At 31.2% G+C, this 22,374-nt stretch overlaps 2 protein-coding genes across 2 annotated transcripts; one reads left to right on the plus strand and one right to left on the minus strand.

The window, feature by feature from the left end:
* Positions 1-894: 894 nt before the first annotated feature.
* LOC130896200 (programmed cell death 6-interacting protein) lies at positions 895-11,161 on the minus strand. The gene is made up of 15 exons (XM_057804126.1): positions 10,604-11,161; positions 10,404-10,522; positions 10,221-10,348; positions 9,779-9,932; positions 7,688-7,812; positions 7,191-7,292; positions 5,915-6,074; positions 5,527-5,814; positions 5,171-5,443; positions 4,613-4,728; positions 4,237-4,452; positions 3,970-4,119; positions 3,736-3,874; positions 2,787-2,981; positions 895-2,639 (listed from the first exon to the last, which is right to left on the minus strand). Exons 1-15 carry the CDS (start codon positions 10,807-10,809, stop codon positions 2,485-2,487), a joined length of 2,526 nt encoding a protein of 841 aa, XP_057660109.1. The 5' UTR covers positions 10,810-11,161; the 3' UTR covers positions 895-2,484.
* A 500-nt stretch (positions 11,162-11,661) lies between these two features.
* LOC130896874 (uncharacterized) lies at positions 11,662-21,928 on the plus strand. The gene is made up of 3 exons (XM_057805238.1): positions 11,662-11,840; positions 12,533-12,818; positions 13,976-21,928. The coding sequence occupies exons 1-3, from the start codon at positions 11,782-11,784 to the stop codon at positions 21,200-21,202; spliced, it is 7,572 nt and encodes a 2,523-aa protein (XP_057661221.1). The 5' UTR covers positions 11,662-11,781; the 3' UTR covers positions 21,203-21,928.
* The last annotated feature ends 446 nt before the right edge of the window (positions 21,929-22,374 follow it).

Genomic DNA, 22,374 nt, shown 5'->3' on the forward strand with positions numbered 1-22,374 from the left:
GTTGCAAAATGGTAATTGGCGGCTGTAAAGTATAAGGACAAACTTAAATTTTTAGGTGTTAAGAGTTGACCCCTTTTCATTAGACGGAAACCTGCTAATTTTCCACAAGTTTTCAATATACTTGTGTTATAGATTATATTTACCACTTGCCCTCACTGAGGCGGAAATAATCGTGCCGAGGTATGAATGGTATGTACCTGAACCCTAATCAGGTATCGCGAGCAATGCTTGTAGGAAACTTGGTGAAGCTCAAAGAGTCCTGCAAGAGCAGGGACCATAACAAATCCTCTTCTTCACTCTGAGCAAACAGGGACCACAGAACCCACTACCCCCAAAGCAGGTTTCTACCAATAACGGCTTGGTGCTTTCCCCCCCAGCTCAAAAGTCGCATCAGTGATGTGCTTAGTGCTTAACAGTCCCTGATCTTAAGTTGCAGTCCAGGTAAAGCCAGTTAAGATACTATCAAACAACGAGTTGGGTTCAAAAGCCGTAAAACTACACTTGCAGTAGGGTCCAGTGCTAGTTCCACGAAATCGGAGTGACGATCGAATCTACAGCTGACCGAGAGTAGAGCGGGACGAACCAATAATGGCTTCATGAAAGACCAGTTGCTGAGTATCCTTGACGCGGTGACCGGGGTCATCATGCGGTCTCCATCCGACAGCAGAACCAATCCACCATAGTTTCTCTCTTCGGCTAGTTAGAAATCATATTCTGTGTAAAAAGATACAAGCCAAAGTGAATTTTTAAACGACATTGATGGAACACAATGGATCTATTAGAAGGCCTATGTGTTTAACTGTCCTAGGCCGTCCATTATGACTGTACATGTACATGACCGTACATTATTTTACTTTTACTTATTTCGGAATTGTTTGAGTAAAAATTTTCAAGTACATTGATAAAAATATTTATTGATTATTATAACATACATAATAAATGTAATAGGCACTAAAGTTTGAAAAGTATGCTACGATACAAAAATATTCAAACTTATATATATAACAATTAACTTTATTAAATAAAGAGTATAAAATAATTGTTAGTCATAGTTTAGTGATTTTTTTTTCTAAATATATATATATAATTATAAATTTTCCTCTAATTCAAATCGTTATAAAAAGCACACGTAATTAAAGCCAACAGATTGACACCTTCAAAATGGATAGTAAAAGTTGGCATACAAACGCACAAACTGCAAATTTTTCCCATTTTATGAAATTGCTGTATCAAATTAAAAAAAGAAAATTAGACAGTGAAGAAAACGGCAGATTAAAATAAAAAAAAAGTTCTATAGTTTTAGTATCTGCTTAAAATCAAATTATCACAATATCATAGACAAAAATACTTAAAGGATGATATTTAACAATTGTTACCCAGGGGTTAATGAGAGAAAATTATATGTATTACCTAATGTTAAGAGCTATTATCTTCCAGATAATACAGGGCCATAGAGTTAATTTTAACACAACACCCTGCGAATGCGTGTTTTCAAATGTTTTGTAAAAGTATTTAATTGTGCCGTTATCTACTATAATATGAATAATGGGTTAGTTTTAAGCACATATTTAATGGTTTTTGTTTTTACAAATTTTTATTTACCTTGCTTTGTTCGTATTTATGCAATTCAACAATCACTATGGTGACAACTAAAGTCTCAATGAGAACTTTTGTTTTGTTTTTTTATACGAACCAAAGTGAACTATATCTTGGTCTACAATCAGATGGACGTTACATAAGCTAAACCATATAAGGTATTCACGGTGTCTGAAATAGTCTTTTGGGCATTCCACATGGTGACTTCGATAGTTGTGGTCACGGTGAGGTGGGTCGAAGTGAGCGCCGTGAGTGATCGAGGGTTAACAGAAACGCCAGGACAACCGAAAACTATTACCCATATATTATAACAATAAAGAAACACTAAATAATCTAATCTAAGACATCAGCTGCAATGTTTTTCTTCTTGAAAATAGGCACAGATGAAATATCATACATTTGAGTGTTTATGAACTTTAATGTAAAAGAACAATGCTCACTTACAATGGATAACTGTTAAGTTGTAGAAGAACCATAACTTTTGTTTAAATGCGAGGAAATTATATCGAATTAAAAAAACTTCTTTTTAACAATTTAATCGTACTTATAGCTTAAAATGTAAATTTTTGAAATCTATCATTGGTTGCACCGATTATAAATTTATATAGAGACATCTCATAAAATATATAAATGCGTTGATTCACTCCACCTTTAAATGACTTTTCATACTTTTTACTCTACCTCATGAAACTTCCAACAAACCCTAATTATTAATAATCAATTTCCTCTAGTACATGAAATCATCTGATTCATCTCTTGTCCTACTAGATATTTGGAGTAAATAATGTTTATAATTGTCTTTATAGCGACTAGATGGAATAGAATGAAAAACATTTAATCTCAAGTACAGATTTCATCAACTAGAGGTTGATAATAAGTAAAACAAACTTAACGCCATGTCGGGTAAGATCCCGGAGGATAAGCACCGGGTGGATAAGCTCCTGGTTGCTGTCCATAATTAGATTGTTGAGGGAATGGCGCTTGTGCGGCCTGTTGAGCATTTTGATAAGAACCCGGTGGACCTTGAGGAAACTGGTAAGAAGCTGAGAAAAAATAATGCACTTAAAGATTGAAACATTGATTGATATAATAGTATCAATTTGGAAGAAACAAAACCTAAATATAAATCAAGTTTGATTATTTTTTGAGCACACTATGTATATATTTTTCTGTTTCTTGATAATACTTACATGGATAAGGCATAGTTGCGTATGGGTTATAACCTTGAGGCATTGGCGGAGGAACATAAGTAGGATATGGAGTATTCGCAGTAGCTCCATATGGTACTGGCATATTTTGACTTTGAACAGGGTATGGTAAGTAACCTGATGATTGCGCTTGTTGAGGAGGGGCTCCTGGTGTGGCATCATAAGTTTTTGGAGGATCTGAAATGTGATTGAGGTATAAAAATATACGTTATACGAAAATTTTGGCGTTTTCACTACTTTGTCTTCATCAAAATATGATATTGACACTTTTTTTGATATTTCTTTATATTGTATTTATTGTATTGATGACCTTTTAAACTATTTTCTAAATACTGAGATGTCTGCTCTATGTAGACAGCGTCACAATTAGTTTTTTGGTGTTTTAGATTTCAGTTTAGTGAAATATTTAGAAAATGTATTATGTCCTTTATGACTTATACTAATATCATATTTATTGAAATAATGCAATAATTGTTGGGAAAATCTTTGTACATATGATAATGATAAATGTTTTATATTTCGATGTTTAGTTTCTGTCTTTTTTCCTAATTGATTATAGTATCTGTTTAACCTTTTTTTGAATATGTTGTTTATCATTTTTTCTGGATAATTATTCTCTTTCAATGTAGTTTTTGCTTTTTGAATAGATAAGCATGTAAATTCAGGATCTGATATTTGGAGAGATCTATCAACAAAACTTATTATCGTTGATATTTTTTGTGATACAGGATGACATGAATTGAAGTTTAAATATCTTGAGGACCAAGTTGATTACGTATACCTTCTGTTTTTATGTCATTGTTTATTTTATATATACATCATATTTTGATAGACTGGAAGTAGTTGAACCGTCAAAATTTTTATTTAGTTTTATAACAGAAGAGACCTAAAATCAAGACTACTTAAAAACAAAAAAAATTATTATACTCACCAGAATGATAACTGGGAGCGGCAGGTTGTACTGGCGTTGTTCTGCTGCTTTCTTGAGTCAAATCCTTCAATAATTCTTCTTTCTCAGTTTTTCTGGCGAAACAGAAATCTGATACTTTATTTTGGAAGGATACTAACATCTGAAAAGAAAATTAACATTTTAATTTCTCTTTGAATTATAATTGTAAAAATTATATAGTGCAGTTTTCTTTTTGTAATTAACACAAAATTTTACCTGAGTTAAATCATTGTAGAATTTAGTGCCTTCTTGCAAATTATTCAGCAGATCTCTAAAAGCGTCATGGGCAGAAGCCAATGAACACATCATTTGTTCCCGTCCTCCAACAGTAGAACCTCTTTCTGATACAAATTGAGAATGAGCTTGCTAAAAACAACAAAACAAGTGAAATAATAGTAAACAACTGTTAATAATGAAGATAAAATTTTTTATTATTATGAAAAAAAAATTGATAAAGTGGATTTTGTTTTAATTTATACTTACTTGTATTTTTTGAATTAAAGGTCCTTGTTTTTCAACACTTTCTGCAACTTGTTTTTGTAGAGATCCATATGTTTTTCCGAGATTTTCAAATGAAATAGCTGCCTCGTTGATAACACCATCTTTAGCCAGAGCGCTGAGGAATGTGTCTTTCATGTCAGTCGTAGGATTTTTAAGATCTTCTTCTATAGTTACTCTTTCCGCTTTGATAGTTTCCACCTTAAAATTGTTCAATTTATATACTCTATGCATGTAATAATCTAAACTTATTAGATAGATTTCTATTTAACACTTATAGTCCGGAAAATACCTTTGTATTTGTGTTTGTTATAAATGAATAAAAAAAAAACACTTCAAATTTCCAAATGTTAATAACTACCTCTTCCATTAATTCTTTCAAAATTTGTACGGCTGATGAATTACCAACACATCCTCCATTTCCACTTGGCAATGCACTTTGTATAGCTCCTGGTCCATTGCTCAACAGTTCCATACCTGTAAAAGTATATATAATAATTTCTTCCAATTCTAAGTGGCAAATTAATACAAGAAATAAGTTGTTACATCACTAATTTTGAATTTCTATGACCCTAGTTTTGTAGTTTTAATACAAAACCTTCCTCTACATCAGGATTACTCTACAGAGAAAATCCTCATACTCTTTAAGGATTAAAACGAAGGTCTTAATGTTACAAACTGGAGACCAATACTGAAGGACATCTTGTTACCCTTATTATCTTGTTAAACATCACATTTGCTAAGAGACTAAAAGGAAAAAGGCTACAAAGTGAGCTATAAGTTTGTCACATGACCATCAGTCCAGGAAACAGCCTTCATGTAAAGGAGCAAATGATTAGCTAAAGGTCCATTTTTTAAATTGTATTGTACAGCATGGTTAGACATAGTAAATTATCATTTGAACCTTAAATCAACTAACCTTGCTTGTGAGTATCAAATTTAGATCTGACAGTTTTATCTGCTTCTATTGCGTTATTTAGGATTTGTCTGTATTTGGCCGAATTGGATTTAAACATTTCTGTAAGATTATCAGATGGAGTTCTTGTCCATTTTTCTTTGAATTGAGCTCGAAGGGCATCATCTGATGATTTTTCTTCTGCTAGCATTCTATCTGTTTCATCCAAAATGTCTTGGTTTCTTTTAAGAAGCTCAGGAAGTTCTGTTATCATTCTTTGTAATTCAGTTATTCCACCTGAAAAATGTAAATCCATTATTATAGATTACCAGAATTTACATTTCACTAATTTTACTTTACAGTGAATGAAAAATACAGACCTAAAGAAATTACACCATTTGATTTTTCTAATATCGATGGAGGTACTTCGTCGCCGTTGTCAGTAACTTCAATAGCAGCTGGTAAATTTAAGCTTGCCAAAAGTCCATTCAACATTTGCGTAGCTTCTCTTAACTTAGTAATTTCCGTATTGACAATTTCAGTTTTTCGAATGTCATAAGATGCCAATGCTTGGTGTACTGCTACTGGTACCAATTCCGAGAATAAATCATTGAAATTTTGGCTCATCGGATGACTTACTTGCAACACTTTAGCAGGTTGTGCTTTACCTAAAAAATTGATATAACAATTAGTGATAGTGATCTAGAAAAACAAATCATTGAATTTAACTGTACAGTATAAAGCAATTTCGTAATCTGAGGTACATACCTATTGGCTCCAAAGCTTTAACATCTGGAATAATTTCATGATAAATGAAATCGTTATCTTTTGTAGCTTCATTTAGATTTCTATCTACTTTGGAAATCAAATCACCAAAGAATGTACGTCCTGATCTGGATTGGGAAGCCTTGAATAATTCACTTGATCTCTAATTAAAAAGAGAAAAAGTCTATTTTATTTATTTATTTAATATCAGTAATCCATAAAAAGAAAATTCTTATTGTTACAACAGTGTATTGCAACATCAATTATTTCAAGATAAATGAATCAAGGGTTGAGTAGTCTTGAATACAATTGTAAGATACCCACCTCGTACAATTAATTGGATTAGCCAAAATAAAATGTAATTATTATAATGTAAATTAAAATGTTTGATCATTGTTATGACAGTTAAGAGACATAGAGTAGTGATGAGGAGAGACAAGATGGAAAATTTGGAGAGTCGGTACGAGGATAGTTTGTTTTGTTTTTATTAATTCAACTCATAAGTTGTTTTCAGCTTTTCCACCTTTTTTTATTCACTTTTAACGTCGTTCGTTAAAAAGGTAGTGGCGTCCAATTCTACTTCCGGGGGAAGAGTCTCCAGGGGAAGTGAGGTTACTCAGGTGATTAGAATTTTATACAATTTAATGTTTAATATGGATGCCCATAAAATGATTCCTTTTGTTATAAATGAGTGATTTTTGTTAATAGTGATTTTGCATTTTTATTTGTTTTAAGTGAATATAACCCTGACCTGTGTCAGGCTAAATCTGCTGGACTAAGATGTTATGAGAAAATAATTAATAAATAAATTTTTGTTTCATTTCATAATTTTTTCTATACAAAGTTTATAGTACAATATGGCATATATTCTTACATTTAATTGCTACTCTAGCCTCTAATGAACAATAGTATATAAGGTATCACATGTATTTCTAAAATGTATGTATTGAGTTAGCAACAAATCACAACCACTTTTGTGTGGGCCTACAAACTAATCCCACCCTATACCTTTGCTGTTCTGACTATATTGTTTATTTTAATTGACGTAGGGTTTGTTGTATGGTCGACAAAATCGTGATTCATCTCTAAATAAAATATTACCCCAATGATTTCGGGGTAAACTGAAGATGTTGCTTTCGATGGTGTAAGTTTAAAATATTACTGACTATTAATAAGGCTATCTAATGTATTTTGACGATTACTACATATTTTTGTTTTTCATTTCATTTTATGACAGTACATACTAATTCCATTGCATAAAATGTATTGATCAACTTACCCTTAATCTTGCAATTTCTTCTCCTATACGTTTATTCGCTTTGCAAACTAAACTTTGATAAAACTCAGCTACGGCTCCCAGAGCTGCTTGTTTACCAGCAATCTAAAATTATATATTATTGTCTTTATTATAAATAATAAAAAAATAGTACTTATATATAAAAATTGAAAATGAATATGTAATTTTATTATGATTAGTTTTAAGATAAATTGTCATCTACACAAAACTGTCCATCAGTTAAAAACTAATCTATCCAAGTTAACAAGCTTCCTTGAATTCAAAATGTTTAATTTAGATAGCAGTGGTACTTTTCCAGGTCTGTTAATTCTGATCATACCAAGTGATCCATTAACTATGACTATGTGATGAAAAAATTGCTGTCTAAAGTTGGATGTACTATTTTCAAAAGTTATCATCAATTTTAGGATAATATGAATCAAAGATAGTTTGTTATGTTTTTTAAATTGTTCATATTTGTATATAAATGTAATAAGTACCATAGGTATCCATTCTTTATCCCAAATATGTTTCAGATTATCCCTTTGAAAGACTTTTAGACATTCTGCATATAAATCTTCACATTGTGAAGCCAGTTTTGCTACAATCACATCCTTCATATTATCTAAAATAAAACAAACAATTAAATTAAGCAAATACTATTTTGAAGAAAGATTTTTGTCGATAAACGAGGTAGCTAATAGCGAAAGACAGAAGTTGTTGACATGTTCCAGTTATTGAAAGTAGTTTTATTTTATGGATATCAAGCAACTGGAATAAAGAAAGACCTAAAAGACCAAAGGTTACTACTTCTACACTGATACTGTTTACCCATAGCGAATCTTTGAGTACTTCAGATCATGTAAGATTGTCTTCTGAATGCTTCAGATGCTTTAGTTTAAATTAAAACAGAATACCAAAAACTATATAGAGATAACTTACAGCACAATTCCATTAACATAAATTTACATGCGTCCTTGATTGGCATGGGCTAATTAACATGCTGGATAGGGATGTGTATTATATAGATGATTTGAGGTATGAACTGTTCGGTTTCATGTTTGGACTCATCAATTGCCCAGAAATCAAAGAGTTTGGTGTATTGGTATGGTTCCAGAAATTTTAGCTTTGTGGTACAGTTGATGTATGGAGAGGTACTTCTTTTAACGAATTTACATAATTGTTTCATGGAAAAATGATTATGCAAATTCATGTACAACAATTGATTAAGAATGTTATATATTTGTTTAAAGCTGATATTCAAAGACTTAATATTCTATATTTGGTACTGCCCTCCTCTCTCACACCACTTCAATTCCATTGAGCTTGCTTAATACCAACTACTAATAGCCTTGAATTCCCAGTACTTTTGTTAACCATCCCCTTATATACTCAAGGAACTTAAGTCTTTGGAGATAATCAATCAACACTGGTTCATTTTTCGAAATTATTTATCCATTAAGAAAAAATGCTGAATTTAACTAGATTTCTAACCAAGATATGGAACAACAATTACTAAATATTACATTCATTCATCTTTAAGCATCATTCAAACAAGATTAGAATCAAGTACATCAACATATAATCATGTCCCAATAATTGAATTCGATTAACATGAGAAATTTTATAATTAATGTGATGCAAACTGATTAAAAATTATTTGAAAAATTCAATTATGACATGATAAAGAGTAAGGAATACTGAAGTAGAAGAAAATTAGTTAGTTAAGAAACTAGCATGAAAGGTAGCCAAACACCTACGAAGAAAAAATTAGGCTACTGAAACAACAAAATCGGGGACATAGAAAGACATTATTGGGAAACTATAATTAAAAGAGATCCGAGGAATACATTAGTCAGAAAAAATCAGCACCAAAAGATTCAACAGGTTATTGACACCCCTTAAGAAAATAGAAATGGTTAAAAAGATGACTGTTGGTATGAACATATATTCACGTATTTGCTGAATGCAAGGGCTCAACACCTGAGATCTCACTGGAATAAAGAAAACTTAGTTCAAGAGACAGCTCTTAGCAAATGAGTGAAGAAGAGGGTACGATACATATTTCAGATCTTAATGATTAGTTATAGATAGATAGTAATATCCAACAACTTTATTGAAAGTTTGCATGGGCTCTTTAGATTATAGAGGAAATCTTACTTCAATTTTTAATAAATGTAAAATAGTACACAACTCGAAATTTCTCTCCCTCATTTTGAATAAAAGTGAGGGGATGATGAGTCATGAGGTAATGACTTTCAGACTATATCAACTCGGCTTTTGTACATTTTTGTTTATTGAAACTTTTTAATTACCATTTTTTATTGTCGAATTTCAAATATATTTAAAAAATAAATAGCACAATTCCATAAAAATAAATACAATCATCATTCCCTCATATTTCAATTGCCTTCTATTCTGGGGGCCACGATATTTTTCACTTCTAGTAAGATAAATAGTACAAATTTCATAGCAAATAAGGATAAATCAATTTAAATATTTTTCATTAATTTATTGATAAGTAATTTCGAGATTTCACGAGAATTACCCATATAATAAATTTTATGTTGATACAAAAATAATTTGCTTACCGTGAATGGCTTTATGAACAAATATTTGTTGTGCTTGAGCCAACATTAGTTGAGATAAGGCTCCTAAAGTATCAGGATTCAAATCAGGTGTTGGATCTTGCTGTAAAGCAAGCATCACTGTAGATTTCAAGTAACTGAGTATTCCTGAAGATTGCTGAAAAGAGGTATCAGAAAAAATTCTATTTTAGAAATGAACAGTGTATCAATCATATTTTTAGTAACAATACTATTATAATTGTTTGAAAATAGATTTCAAAATTATAAGATGAGACTACTTGACAATAAGTAATAAAATATCTATGGAGATAACTGATGTGTGAATAAAAAATTCTTTGACATAAGTAAAACATTTTCTAAAATATCACTGTTATTTAAGTGAAATAGATCATAACGGAAATAAAAAATATACCTAACATTCTAAAAAATATGAATGTCAACTTACTTGTAACAATTTTGCTGCCAATTTAAGCCCTTCATCACTTTCGACGCTTTGAGCAGCTGCCACATTACTTTGAAGAGCAGCAATGTTAAAAAGAACACAAACTTTTTCGAAACTTAAAGAAGTAATAGCTGAAAAAGCGAATGTATTATTTTTTACAAAAAGAAAAAAATTCTTCATACATACTTAAACTCATTCGTGTTCCAAAAAGATTTCCTTTGTCAAAAGCATCTTTCCATTTAAAAGGAACTTGTAATTCTTGAGGTGGTATTTTACTTTCTAGAGCTACTATTTGATCGTAATATCTAAAAGAAAGAATGAATTAGTTGAACTGTTGATTCTGTAAGTGACAGTAATTTCGTTTAAATAAGGATGATGAATCATACCCATAAATAATTTCCAACGAACTTTCGTATTTTTCAAAAGCTTTCCAAATGGCATTACTCCTTTGTTTTGAAAACTCGTTTATTGCTTCTGAGCAGTCTTCGGGTTTGTCTGCAGTGCTATATCGAGATTGTATTAAATTTTTTAAAGGTGTTATTAAATCCACATCACTTGGTTTTTTTAGAGGAATTGATAACAATTCGGCCATTATAACTTTATAGTTTTATTTTTCCAAAAGCTTCAATCAAATAATGTAGTTAAAATATAAATATAAAACTGAGTTATTTCACTACAAAAATTGAATAATCAAGATTAACTCAAAGCTTATACAAACTCTTAACTGACAAAAAATACATTAGCTAATGCCAATGTCACTTTTCATATTTTCAAGGACATTTCATTGACACAAATTGTGTTCGTTCATTTTATGATGATACAATAATGTCGAAAACAAAATATATATTTTATATATAGAGAATATGAGAAAATTCCACAAACCAACAAATACTTTTAAATCGAAGGAGCTGACGTACCTGAAAACTCTGCAGGGGATTATGATTATGATAGGGATGCTTTTTACTTCTTCACATTATGTATATTGACTAGTAGAGTATAGATGTCGCACCAAAGCTTTTATTAGATTATAAGAATTGAGTATCGGTACAATGAATTCTGTGTTAATGACATGAACTTAGACTAGAAAAAAGATCTACGGATATGAACAAAAGGAAAAATTAAAAATTAAATATTGAGAAATTAATAAAAATTAAACATGCATTTTAAACCGATATTTAGATAATCAGATTACTTAACATTGTCTAAACCATTTAAATATTGGTGATGTATGATTCATATACTGAACAGGAGTCTCCTTTACCTCTGGCTAAAGAATCGTAGTTCGAAAATTATTTGAACAAATCTTTTCCATCAATTTTGAATATTTTTCTGAAAGAGAAAATTAAATTCTTATAAAAAAACTGTTAATATAAAAATTTCCCTGATAACAGATAAGAAAACGTTTATCAAAACATCATAATTCAATATTATCAAAAAGGAGTGGCTGTTTTACATATATCCAGTTGATATTTCGCATTCGGTATTTTTGAATTCATTGAAAAATTGATAACTATTACTGTTTGTTGGGGCTCTTCGTTATAAAAGGAAAATTTATAATTTGAAAATGAGCACCAATAATAAGTGTAAAAGAAATGACGGGAAAATTAAAGAAAAAAAGGCCACGTACGTATAAAAAGTAAATTATTATTACAGAAATAACTAGATCATCTTCTAGAAAACAGCTAGAGTAAGGTCGCCTAAGAGTAGTACGCACATAACTTTCTTTGGGATAGAAATTAGCTATAGTCAATCAATTTTCGAAAATAAATATTTATTCAAGTGAGAAATATATAAGAAAACAAAAACGAAAAAAAAAAAACAATTTTCTATTATGGTCAACGGAAAATAAAATAAAAACAAAATCGTCAAAATTGTCCTAAAAAAAACTATTTATATAAAAATTTTCCTGATAACAGATAAGAAAACGTTTATCAAAACATCATAATTCAATATTATCAATAAGAAGTGGCTGTTTTACATTTGTCCAGTTGATATTTCGCATTCGGTATTTTTTGCATCCACTAAATGCACTACAACTCTCATTTTATAGAGCGTTCTGTTAATGTGGAGTTAAGTATATTTATCTTTACGAGTTATTCTTTTAATTTGCAGTATTGTAACACCCACAAACATTGCTTTTATGCTTGCCTTTTTTTTCTTAAGAATTATACCACTATGGTTTCAAATATGTATATTTTATTTTATATATTTTAACCTTATGACAATAAATAACCCTTCTGGTGCTTAACGATTGAGGCGTTTTCTAAAACATTTACCACAAACATCAGTTTGTTATCTATTTGAAGTGTTTCTAGGCAAAATGATGACCCTAACAAATACCCCAAATTAAGTGGAGGAGGTGGTTCCCAAGGGACGGATTTCCAAATTAAACTATTAGTATATTGTCTTCTTAAAGGATGTGACGAAACATTTTTACTGTCCACTGAAAACAAAACGACAGGAAAATTCGATGATGTCGTTTTTGAAACAGAACAAAGTAGATTCCTCATTCAAGCAAAGCACAAAGTCAACAAAGCAAAGAAACTTACTTGGAACGAACTTTTTCCTATAGAAAATAATAACCAAGAGTCGACAGATGCGGTGAGTATCTATAGTTGTTAAATGTGTTGATAATTGAAGAAAAAATCAATAGGATATCGTTACGTAGTATTAAAAAAGTAATACGTCCTTTATATTACGTTTATTATAAAGACGGAAAATAGACATTCTGATCCCAAGCTGCCTAAAACGGTTCAATATTTCACTGACATTAAACCAGTATAGATTATTTGAAGTTGATATAGATCGAAAACCAAACCTAATACTCAAAATGTAATATTTAGATTCGGATTCCAGTCGTCAAATTTCTTTCCATGCTGGTACTCCTGGTGTACAGACGGCTGCAGGAGGAATGACCTAGCCGAAGCAGGCTTATGTGGAAGACACTCCAAAATTAGTGGGGAATACGCTGCTGATGTATTTGCTGTGATGGAAAGTGGACGCGCAATATTCAACCGATGCCACAGGAACATATTTTGTAATCTGCACAGACAGTAGAGCTGCCATACAAGCCATAATGGCTAAAAAGGTGTGCTTCAGACTAGTGGTGACTGATGGCTGCAAGATCCAGCACGTTTAGATGCCCGGTCACTCGGACAACAAAGGTAACGACGAGGTGGACTCACTCGCCAAACTGGAATCGGTGAACTCACCGATTGGCCCAGAACCCATCCTTGGTGTAGCTTTCAAAGGTCTACTCGCAAGGCGGGCTTGGCAAAGATGGATAGAGTCATCTGGCATGAGACAAGCGAAGGCATATACAGATGGACCATATGCGTCTCACACTAAGCAACTGCTCCAACTAAAAACAGGGGTGAAATCTGACTAGTGATCGGACTTTCAACCGGACACTGCCATCTAAGACGCCATCTTCATGTTATAAGTAGCACGGAGGTACCTGGACACCTCGTCACTATGATAAAGGTGTTTGATTCGTCACTAACATAAGGTTTAAGCGGCGCTCAAATCTTTGAAGACGATGTTATTCCAAAATGATGTCCTAAGCTTCAAACCTCGGCTCATAAGTCTTTATAATAATACTGGTAGATGCTACAATTGTCGGCATGCGTAATAATCGGACCATTAATTTTTCAACTATTTTTCTAATATGTACTATCACAGTATCAGTATCACAGTTAATTATTACCAACCCTTTGTAAACAACATTGATTTATTTTTCAAATTTTCATTATTTTTAGGAAACTTCAGTGTTAAATAGTACAAGTGAGGAAAATCAAGATGAAGAGAAAAATTCAGGCGGCTTCAATATCTACAAATATATGAATTCTTTTCCTAACATTAAAAATAGTGATAATGCGAGTGCCGTTATTTTATGTACTAATATGGGTATTGATCTCAAAAAGTTAAACAAGGATTTCAATAGTGAAATAAGAAAAATATTTTTGGAAACAACAAATACTATTGTTGCTAACACGAATAGAAATTTTTTTATTCAAAAGAATATTCCTGAAAATCATATCTTTGGTCAAATTGAGGGAAAAATAATCTGTATTTGTTTCGATATTAATCATTTAGAAGAAGTGAAAAGTTTCATTCAAGCTACTAATAGAATTAATGTAGATGAAGATAAAATTAACGAATTTCTTATAAAATTTCAAATCATTTTGATGGATGTGTCAGTTCTTGATGACAATATAAGAAAAAAATTGAGAGGAATAAAGATTTTTAATAATTTTATAACGGACAAATTTGCTATTAATTTTCTATGTGAAGAAATTAAGCTTTGGTTTCAAAGTTCTAAAGGAATTTATCTGAATGAAAAAAAAGCCGTGGGTTACTTTTGTAATATGCGAAGTCAGTATTACATAATGACAGTCAAAAATGAATTGCTCATTTCGTTTAAAGAACCAAAAGAGAATCAAATCAATGGGTGTACAAAAATATTTGTCAAAAACAAAACATTTTACAAGACTGCCCTAATAAAAATATTACAATGTACATCTGAAAACAATACATTTTTTTTGAATCCTGAAGATGAGTTATATATACAGAATCAAATAATAGAGACTTTTAAACTAGATAGATATACGTCGATAGTTGTACCAGTATTTGACAAATCTGCGGAGAAATTAGATATAGATGCAGCAATAAAAATTGTAAAAGAAAATAAAGATAAAAAAATTATGTTACTTACAGTCGAAAATAACAAATTTGGAAAAAAAATCCCAACCGAAAATATTATAAATTACGTTTTAAAATTTTCCGATCTTTCTGCGGAAAGTCAATCAAAAATACTAGAAAAAAAAATCAAGTTTCAAGATGAATATTTATCAATAAGCGAAATTTACGGATCAGAACAAGATAAAATGGATGAAACGATACTATTAAAATTCATTTCGGAAAAGAATATTACTGTTAACGAAAAAAATGAAAACTGTACGACGTACGTAAAGCAATTGAAAAGATTCTATATAAAACGGAATATTCATTTTAATGGAAAACCAAATACCGGTAAATATCCATTATTGGGTAGAAACTCATTATCCGAAACCGATTTTTGTCGATTAATTCTAAACGGCGTAGAAAATCAAACAAAAAGTAAATTCATACTTTTATCTGACGTTCCCGGTATTGGTAAAAGCACCTTACTCTCCAATATGGAATGCATATTTCGAAAAACACCCTACTGGGTGATAAAACTCAATTTAAGAGATTGTACCGAAATCCTATTAGAAGCCAAGGAAGAAAATTGGGAATTCGTAGATGCAAAGGAACTATTTCCAAAAATTGATTCCACTTATCAAAATATCTTCAAACTTCCCGATAAAGTGATTATACTAATAGATTCAATAGATGAGATAGCTCCTGAATATACGGACATAGTTTTAAAAACTTTGGTCAATATTTCGAGTAGCGGCAATATAAAAAGAATAGTAATGGCATCTAGACCACACGTTTTAAAAGATATTGTTGACGCTACCAATCCGGTTATTTGTGAAGTCGATCCTTTTTCTCACGAGGATAGCCAAACTTTTGTTTTGAATTACTGGAAATTTAAATTGAAATTAGACAAATTAGACAAAGCGAAAATGTATTCACAACATTTATTTAAAAGCTTAGAACACAGCGTCGGTTTTAATCGTACTAAAAGTTTCGTAGGGATCCCTCTTCAAACGAAAATGATCGCAGAAATCTTCATTGAGGGTTACAACGACGAAAATAATCAATGGCTTGGGTGTAAAGAGTATTTGGAAAGTGGCGAAATGTCTTTTCCGAAAAAGATGAACATATCAAAGTTATTTGATATGTTTATTAATAGAAAACGACAGGTCTACTTCAACCAACAAGGAAACGCGAAAGGTAATGCTAGGACTGTCAAATTATACACAGAAACGTTTAATAACTCACTAGAAATGCATACAGTGGAAGCGTTAAAATTATTATTTGATAAGAAATACTATAAACACTTTGAAATAGCTACAACACCATTAACAGACGTAAATTCATTATTCGACATGGGTATCGTTATGTACATAGAAGGAAAGGTTCAATTTGTTCATCAAACATTTGCAGAATATTTCGTAGCAAAATATTTTGTTAAATTAATAAAAAATAAAAATTTATCTTTGGATTTCATCGAGTTTTTAATCAATGACGTTTTTTTAAAGTTTGATAAAAGACAAATTATTGTATTGTTTATGGAACATTTACTGAATCTAGAAAAAGTTGAAGAAAACATGTTTGAGTCGTTCGCTTTGACACTTGAGTTAAGTAAACAAACAGAGCTTGAAGTACTGGCAGCTCGAGGATGTTTCAATATACTAACTTTGGTTATAAAAAAATGCAGATATCCTAAAGAATTGTTATATCCTATTATGAACGACAATACTTTTCTTCACTTCGCAGCAAGTTATAATGCTACAGAATTCGCTAAAATTTTAATAGAAAAAGGACACTGTACCAACGAAAAAAATTTAAAAGGAAGTATTCCTCTACATCTTGCAATTGATAATAATTGTCAAGAAATTATGGACTTTTTATTAAGTATCAACAATGATATATTAATCAAAGATATTAATGAAGATTCTTTACTTCACTATGCCGCAAGAATGAATAACGTTAACCTCGCCACGTACCTTATTAACCAAAAAATTGATTTAAATATGAAAAATTTGCGAGGAGAAACACCGTTACATCAAACAATTATTTACAAATCTAAAGAAATATTTAGATTATTAATGTATAATAACTGTAATATTATTGTAAGAGATAAACAAAACGACACTCCGTTACATTTCGTTGCTAAAGTTGGCGACTGCAACATAGCTGATGAACTAATTAAAGCAAATCATAAAGTTGATGTGAAAAATATGCGTGAACAATTTCCTTTACATTACGCCATCGCTAACAGAAAAGAAGAAATGATAGAATATTTGCTTGAGAAATATGAAAATATTAACGATATCAAAGATATCGAGGGTAATACATTATTACATTACGCAGCAAAATTTAATCATTTTAAAACAGCTGAAAAACTTCTATCTAAAGGACACGATGTTGATGTAAAAAATAATACCGGACAATTACCTATTCATTTCGCAGTGAGTCGCAGGAGCAAAGACATGATAAAATTATTGTTAGATGACACTAATGTTAAATTTGAAGATGGTAACAGTTTATTACATATCGCAGCTAAATTAAACGACTTAGATTTGGCGACTATTTTAGTTAACGCTAAACAAGATATTAACGTGACGAACTTGAATCAACAAACACCGTTACAAGTTGCAATTATATCAGGACATAAAGAAATGATACAATTTTTGATGACTGGAAAATATTATAATACATCGAGAGATATAAACGGCGATACATTGTTACACGCAGCTGTAAAAAAGGGTGATGTGGAAACTGCTAAAGCATTAATTGAACAAGGACACGTAATTGATAGGAAGAATAATCGACAAGAAACTCCTTTACATTTAGCCATAGCTTGTAAAAATAATAAATTATGTTTATTATTGATAGAAAATGGACATAGTATGGATATTTTTGACGAGCAATCGAACACAGTGATACATTTTGCTGCAAAAATGAATGACGTATATCTAGCAAAATTATATAAAGAACGTGGATATGATTTAAATGTAATTAACGCTTCCAATAAAACTCCATTATATTTCGCGATAGTTAATAAACATAAAGATATAGCGATTTATTTGTTAGATAACGGACACAGAGTTAATATACGGGATCTAGATGGAAACACTTTACTACACCACGCAGCTATGAATAATAATATTGAAATAGCCGCTTTAGTAATAGAAAAAGGACACAAAGTTAATGTGAGAAACGTACGTGGTCATACACCGTTATATTTCTCTATATACTATAAATGTAAAGATATGTCAAAATTTTTAATCCAAAACGATCATAGTATATTTGATGAGGATTGTGAAAAAAATACCTTACTACATATCGCTGCTAAAACGAATGAAGTTGAAATATCAAAATTACTAATAGAATTGAACGTAGAAAATATATTCGGCGAAACTCCTCTTTACGTAGCTATTTACAGCAATTCCAAAGATGTCATAGAATATCTACTAGCAGTCGATATTAACCTCGATATAAATCGAAAATATACAGCCAGTGAGAATACACTGTTACACGAAGCTGTGCTCTATAACGACGTCGATATTGTAGTTTTATTAAAACGAAAAGGGCATTTGGTGAATATACGAAACGCAAAAGGTCTAACTCCTTTACATATAGCTATTGCTAATAAATACAGAAATATTATAGCTTCTTTAATTACCGGAATCGATGATCTCGAAGTAGACCTATTACATTACGCTGCCGAAAATAACGCTTTCCAAATAGCAGATTTATTACCGAAGCAACAACTAAATCAAAAAGACTCAGATGGGTATACTCCGTTGTTTCTCGCGGTTAAAAATAAATCTAAGGGAATGTTTGATTTCTTAATTGAAGCAGATGCTGATATCAGAGATACAGATAAAGATGGTAATACGTTACTACATTGCGCCGCATTCGAAGGTAATTTTGAAGCTGCTGTTGTATTGGTTGAGAAAAATCATCCAATAAACGTTGAGAATTTGAACGGTGAAACTCCTCTTCATCGACTGATGGCTAGTACGATTGAAAGAAATAGTGCAATTAATATTATAAAATTATTATTAGATCACGGGCATAGGATAGATATAGAAGATAAAAGTGGCAATACTTTACTACATTATGCTTGTAAATTAAACGCAATTGACGTTATTAAAATATTATTAGATAAAAATCACAATTTACATATCATAAATGCGAAAGGAGAATCACCACTGCACGTATCTATCGATAGTGGTTCGACGGAATCGACGAAACTCTTGTTGAGCGGCGTTGAAAATAATAATGTTGTAGATAGAGAAGGTAACACGTTATTACATTATGCTGTAAGGAAAAATGATGTCGAAACTACATCTTTACTAATTTTTAAACGATATGAAGTTAATGTAATAAACAATCGTGGCGAAACTCTTGTTCATTTATTGATACAAAAATTCAATTACAAGTTATTGGTATTTCTGTTGAGTAACGGTGTGAATCCACATGTTATATTACAAAACGGAAATACTTTGTTACATTTAGCCGCTGAAAAAAATAACCTCGACCTTGCCGCTTTATTAACTGCCAAAGGGTTATCAGTAAACGCCGTTAATTCAAAAAAACAAACACCCCTACATATCGCAATAAAAAATAAATCAAAAAGTATGTCGAAATTTTTATTAGGTGAAGAAATTGATGTTAATTGCAAAGAAATAGATGGAAATTCGTACTTACACTATGCAGCTAAAGAGGATGACATTGAAATAGCTGATTTATTACTCGAAAAAGGTCATTACATGAATGTGGAAAATTTAAGAAAAGAATCGCCGTTATATAATTCTATTCAATGTAGAGCGAAGCGTATGACGAAATTTCTTCTCGACAAAGGACATAACATTGAAACAAAAGATACTAATCAAAATACATTAGTGCATTTAGCTGTAAAAGCAAATGATATAGAATTGGCTTTGTTATTAATTGAAAGAGGTCACGAAGTTAATGTTATCAATTCAAATAACGAAACTCCTCTTTACTGGAGCGTAGCTAGAAAATTTAAAAATATAACCAAATTACTTCTCGAGAAAAAACACGGAATTCATTATCTTGTTTTAGGTAATACACTTTTACACACTGCTGTAACTGGAGACGATGTTGAAACTGCAGCACTACTCATTGAACACGGCCATAAAATAGATACCAGAAACGAAAAAAACGAAACACCTTTTTATTATGCAGTTAAACATAAAAGAAAAGAAATGACAAATTTTCTGTTCAATCATGAAGATAATAATCGAACTTTGAATGCTGAAATTGCGATACTATTAGTTAAAACTATAAACTATATGAAATCGTCGATGGTATTTTCGATTTCGCGCGATATAATGATTCGACGATATAATGACATGTCGTTGTTATTGCTACAAAATGAAGGAACAATCGTAGTGAATGATGATGTTGGAAACACGTTGTTGCATTTAGTTTCGGAAACTAATGATACCAAAGTAGGAGATTTACTTATACGATGCGGACATGATATAAATTTAAGAAATTCTTTTGAAATAACCCCGTTATATTTTGCGTGTATGAATAACTCAAGGGATATGTGTAGACTTTTACTGCAAAAGGATCACGTCGATTTTCATTGCCCACCTGGCTATGATAACGAATCGTTGTTGCATTGGGCAGTCTTGCAACATGATCTAAAACGTGTAGATTTATTATTGAAAAAAGGACACGATGTTAACGTGCGGAATTTCAAAGACGAAACTCCTTTACAAATCGCGTTTAAACATAAATTTAAGAGTATTATTAAAAGATTATTGCAACAAGATGAAATAGATTTTGCAAGTACGTTAGATGAAGAAGGTAATACATTATTACACTTTGCTGTTGAAGATAATGATATTGATACTACGGATATTTTGTTGAAAAAGGGACTTGAAAGTGATATTAGAAATTTGGATAACGATACACCTATTCATATAGCGTTTAAATTAAAATTGGAAGAAATATTACAGCGTTTATTATTTGCCACGCCTGATTTTAACGTTGACGATATTACCGATAATAAAGGAAATACGTTATTACATTTCGCTGTTGACAAAAACAATTTGGAATTAGTAAATTTTCTGATACGAGAAAAACATTTGATCAAAGTTTTAAATGTACATGCCGAAACGCCGGTACATTTAGCACTCAACAAAAGGTATATAGACATATTAAAAATATTATTGAGAAATACTGAAGTCGATTTAAAGGATATTGTTGATTCAAACAACACAAAGTTAATAGAATTAGCTGCTGAAGATGTAGAACTTGAGAATATATTATTAGAAACATCATATTATTAACTTTTACTTGCTAAATTGCAGATATGTTCTCACAGAGAATCTGCAAACTGTTTCCAAACCAATGTAGTCCAGACGCTAAGGGGCAAAATCCGAATTAACCTTGCACTTAATGATTATTAAGTGCCACTTGGTACATGCGTTCCTGGGACCTTAAGAAGCAATCTGAGGGTTACCGCCACCGGATCCGTCCATTCATTTCATCAACAATGTAAATTTTTGCAATAAGTAGATTTAAAATATTCTGCCGCGTTTTAGTACCACACTTATGATTGTTTTCAATGTCAAGGACGAGTTCTGATTTTGGGGATTTCCTGTGAAAACCTTTTTGCTTTACCATGGCAAATATCAATAACTTATTAGAAGTGTCAGTGTAAAGTTTGACGTCAAAAAAGTGAAACAGAGCTACGCAATAAATTGAAGATGATGACCGATCGTGAAGGCCAGTTTCGAAAATATCGATGCAGTTCATGACATGATTCTATCAGACCGTCGAATTGGGCTAAAACGGATGACATCTTAAGCCCTGAATATTTCATACGAATGCGTTCATCATATAGTTCACGTCAATTTGAACATGAGAAGCGAGAATATGTGCAATTGAAAATGTGGAATTATTCTAAACAGGAGATTTTGCTCCAATGTCATAAAATCCAAAGTTAAATGAGCTAGATAAGAATAAAGTTTCACTCCATTGGATTCCGCTAACAAACTTGCTAAAGCGGATAAGCCTTTCTTGGGACCTGAACCCTTTTGGTGATTCAGGCAGGCAAATATACTCCTGGAAAACTATTATCAGGAAATATCTGTTGAATGTTAAGTTAAAAACAATATACAAATATTAATAGGAAGCTTGGCGTTGCTACAATAGATACTTAAAGACGCTAGTTTTAGCAGAGGGTGCAAAATATTCCACATCCTAAACTTTCTAAAAGGAGCGGGATTAATGATAGATTAGCTTTAAATACTGAGTACTAGTGCTATAGCATGAAAAGGGGATATAATGGATGCTGTGGACAGCAGTATATATATATATGTTGTTATTTTCAGTGGGTTTGGGTTTTTTGTTGAGAAATGATGAAGTCCCAAGTTGACAAAATGTTTATTGTTTATTGAACAGAGTTTCAAATGGTACCTTTTGAATCGTTTGACAATACTTGTTTTGATTAACAAAA

The sequence above is a fragment of the Diorhabda carinulata genome, chromosome 7 (assembly GCF_026250575.1).
Source record: "Diorhabda carinulata isolate Delta chromosome 7, icDioCari1.1, whole genome shotgun sequence".
In the NCBI taxonomy this organism is placed as follows: Eukaryota; Metazoa; Arthropoda; class Insecta; order Coleoptera; family Chrysomelidae; genus Diorhabda; species Diorhabda carinulata.